Source organism: Trypanosoma equiperdum (assembly GCF_001457755.1).
Source record: "Trypanosoma equiperdum strain OVI genome assembly, contig: ctg_1874, whole genome shotgun sequence".
NCBI classification, from domain to species: domain Eukaryota; phylum Euglenozoa; class Kinetoplastea; order Trypanosomatida; family Trypanosomatidae; genus Trypanosoma; species Trypanosoma equiperdum.
The window spans coordinates 18,719-22,059 of record NW_027123920.1 but is presented as its reverse complement, the minus strand read 5'-3'; the positions used below and the strand labels follow the sequence as shown (position 1 = coordinate 22,059).

The 3,341-nt window shown below is 44.9% G+C and overlaps 1 protein-coding gene across 1 annotated transcript in view; it reads right to left on the bottom strand.

The window, feature by feature from the left end:
- The window catches only part of TEOVI_000885300 (kinesin motor domain containing protein, putative), a gene marked incomplete at both ends in the record, with an annotated part of 1,338 nt that extends 106 nt beyond the window's left edge, over positions 1-1,232 (bottom strand). The window contains one exon of the mRNA XM_067223431.1: positions 1-1,232. Within this exon, the coding sequence (XP_067079532.1) occupies positions 1-1,232 (1,232 nt within the window).
- Between the last annotated feature and the right edge of the window lie 2,109 nt (positions 1,233-3,341).

The window sequence follows — 3,341 nt, the reverse complement described above, 5'->3', positions numbered from 1 at the left end:
AACGAATCCATCAGTAGCCATGTGAGGTTGGATTCACGGTACGGACAGAATGCGCTCGGTTTACCCGTTGAAGCATCAGCTAGACAATCAATGACTCGACCCAGTGCCGTGAGTGACAAGTTAATCTTCGTGGACTCCCTGAAGTGCAAACCCTCCACCCCACTAGCGCCAATACGCTCCGATCCAGCAAGATCAACCAGATTGAGCTTACTACTGACGCGGTTAGTATTATTATTTTCATCAAGTGTCATTTGTACAACGTGAATGGAAAGGATGGCGTGACTGCGGCTGCTGCGATCATTCATTTTAGTGGAAGCGGTATGACGCTCAATGCTTCCCCGGTACATCCAGAACAATAAATCTTCCTCTGCTGCTATTGGCTTCCGGTCCAGACCTTCCACAAAAACACCCCGTACGGTCTGGTGCCTTACCCGAAGGTCATTTGTAGAGTGCCCACCTGAGATGAGATCAAAGACTTTTTCGTTATAAATTTCATAGAACTCCATTTCCACGCGGTAGGAGTACGAACTGTCTTCTCTCTGCTTTTGTCGAAGGGAGTTGAAGAGGTCACGTGCCAAGCGAGGAATAATACCTTCTTCCGTCGTCGAAAAACTATCTCCACCCAATGAGAGTTCCAGAAAGGCACTCTCATCTATGCCTTTCATCTGGCCTGAGCAGGAGGGTGAGGGCGAGCATAGCTTCAACTTAGTGATACTAGAAAAAGAGGAGCTTTGCTGTGCCAGCTCTTCCCGATATAACCTCCCACTAGTCACTACGTCCCTTGGCCCCAGCATGGTGTATGTTTTACCAGTCCCCGTTTGTCCATACGCCAAAATGCAACCGTTGTAACCATCCACCGTGTTGTTTAGAACTGTACGACCAACATGCGTGTATACTTCCTCCTGGTCCGCTCCTGGTCCGGCCTCGGCCGAGTCAAAGCAGCGCTCAAAAACGTACGTGAGGCGCGTCGTGAAGTTCCGTGAGGGGTCCATGATTTTTATGTGGCCATCTCTCGCGTCGAGAGCGATAGTCCGGTTGGGCCGCTCCCCATTTTCCAAGAGTTCACTCGCGGTGAAAGGCCGAATGCGAACATACACACGCATCGCGCTGTCCTGCGCACCCCCGTTGCTGCGTGATGTATCCTGTTCAGTCAATGAAACATCAAGGGCAGAAGTCGCTGTGGTTGTGGTCATGGATGACGCCGTGGATGCGCTGGGATCTAATCTCACCATTGCTGCCGCAGTCTAAATCCCACGCAATTCCCTTACCGTTCACCTTAATTAGTCTTTCCTTATAACCGCTCCTCGTCCCTCACCTTAACCTTCTCTTTCTTCCCTTGTTCTCACCAGTCTTCTGTGGGGTAGTGATTAAAACAAGAAGTAGTAAATAATAAATAATAATAATAATAACCGTCAGGGTTGGCAATGACGTGATCGCAGCCGATGTCATGATTAAATACAAAAAGGTGAATATCAGTAATGCAAGCGCGTCCCTTCATACCTCAGAGCTGTCTTATATATATGGGTAAATGAATACAAATATGTACATACACGCAAAAAAGCGTGCAAAATACATATGAAAATGCCACAGCAGAAAAATATTCTATTTCCTCACACAAAACAAAGAAAAAAGGATCACCAGAGAAACGGCAAGTGGAACAGTTCACATCCCAATTCACAAACAACGACTTCCTTACTCCGTTACTCCCTTCCCCTTCTCTCATTCATGCAACACCCATCTTCTTGTCCATTCCTACAGGCACCGATGCATTTGTAATCACCCATTTCCTCATTTGTTTATTTTCCTTTACTCAGTTTCTTGTATCGCTGCTACCACTCAACCCGCTTTGGCAGAGGTGTGCCTTTAAATCGCGTGGGTGTGCACCTGGAGAGGGAGAGAGGGGAAAGAGATGATAAGAAGCTGAAGGGCATCACGAGAACAACAACGAAGAACATACGGAAAGTCTGGGAAGTGGAAATGGAAGTGGAAGTGGAGGAGAGAAAAGGAGAGGAAAGAAAAGCAAGTTTTCAAAAAAAAAAATGATGATGGCCATATGAATATTATACGAAAGAAGAAATAAAAGTAAATTGAAAAATAAGTAAATAGATAAACAAATACAATAAAATCATTAACGCTGGACCTGTCGCCGCTTCATCTTCCTCCCCAAACGAAAGCCACAATTCTCCCTTCCTGCTCTACTTCTGAAACATCTGGTTCCCTTCCGTAAAAGCTACGGCGCGTTATTGTGCTTTTGAATGATAATCGTAAAATTACTTTTCATTAAATAAGCGCACACAAGCACACATGCGTACATAAATACATATGCGTGATTGCTCTTTTTTTTATTTATTTAATCAAAAAACCCATTCTTTTGGAGTCACTGTTATTCACACACGGGCGAATTCTCCCTCAGTTGCTTTTTTGTCGTTTATCCCCTTCTGCCCCCACTTGCTTCTTTGCTCATTCGGCTGAAAAATAAAAAAAAAACATACCCTTTGCCTGCTTGTTTTGGATATCGATTGAGACATAACACTGGCAAAACACAGAGAGAGGAAACGGGAGGGAGAGGGATGAAAGAGTGCCAGTGAAGATGAACAAGTCTCGTTGCGGCAGCAACGGAAGACGAGATATAAAGGAAAAAGAGGGTGTGAAAACAAAAAAAAACGGAGGTCACTTTCTTCGGGACGGAATTTCCATATAACGGTAGTGCCACTCATCACCACACCATTGCTGCACTAGATATACCCATTCCCTCATTCCTCTACTTTACAGAAAGCGCAACATGGCGCAGTTTCCAACCATACGGAACCACAAGAATGGCAATAACGGTAGAAACAGAAAGAAGAGCGATGCGAGGTGGAGTGGGGAGGGGAGTAACGAAAGTTGAAATGACAAAGCGAATTACCGAAACACTATCGACTTTGCACAATCACACACAAATCAACAGCAAAAAGTACGCACCGAGAAAACTTAAAAAGAAAAAGAAACAAAAACAGAAGAAAAGGCAGGGACTAGAGTAAAACACGAAACAGCGCAGTAGGAGAGGTGCTGTGAGGAAAGATCAAAAAAAGAGCAAAATGAAAACACAGACACTACTCAAAGGAGGAAGCTCCCAAAATCTTTACTCCCGTACCGAGGCGACGCTACTCGACCACTGATACAGAAATATTTGTTTTCACTTTTCGCCTTTACTTCCCTCACTGACGTGGCCATATTCGTCGACATCATGGACTCACTCCAAGTTCCTCTGCTGCCTACTTGGCATATTTTATACAGGTTTCCCTTACTCCCCTGCTCTAGATAGGACTTCACGGAATATCGAAAGTAATTTCGCCTATTTC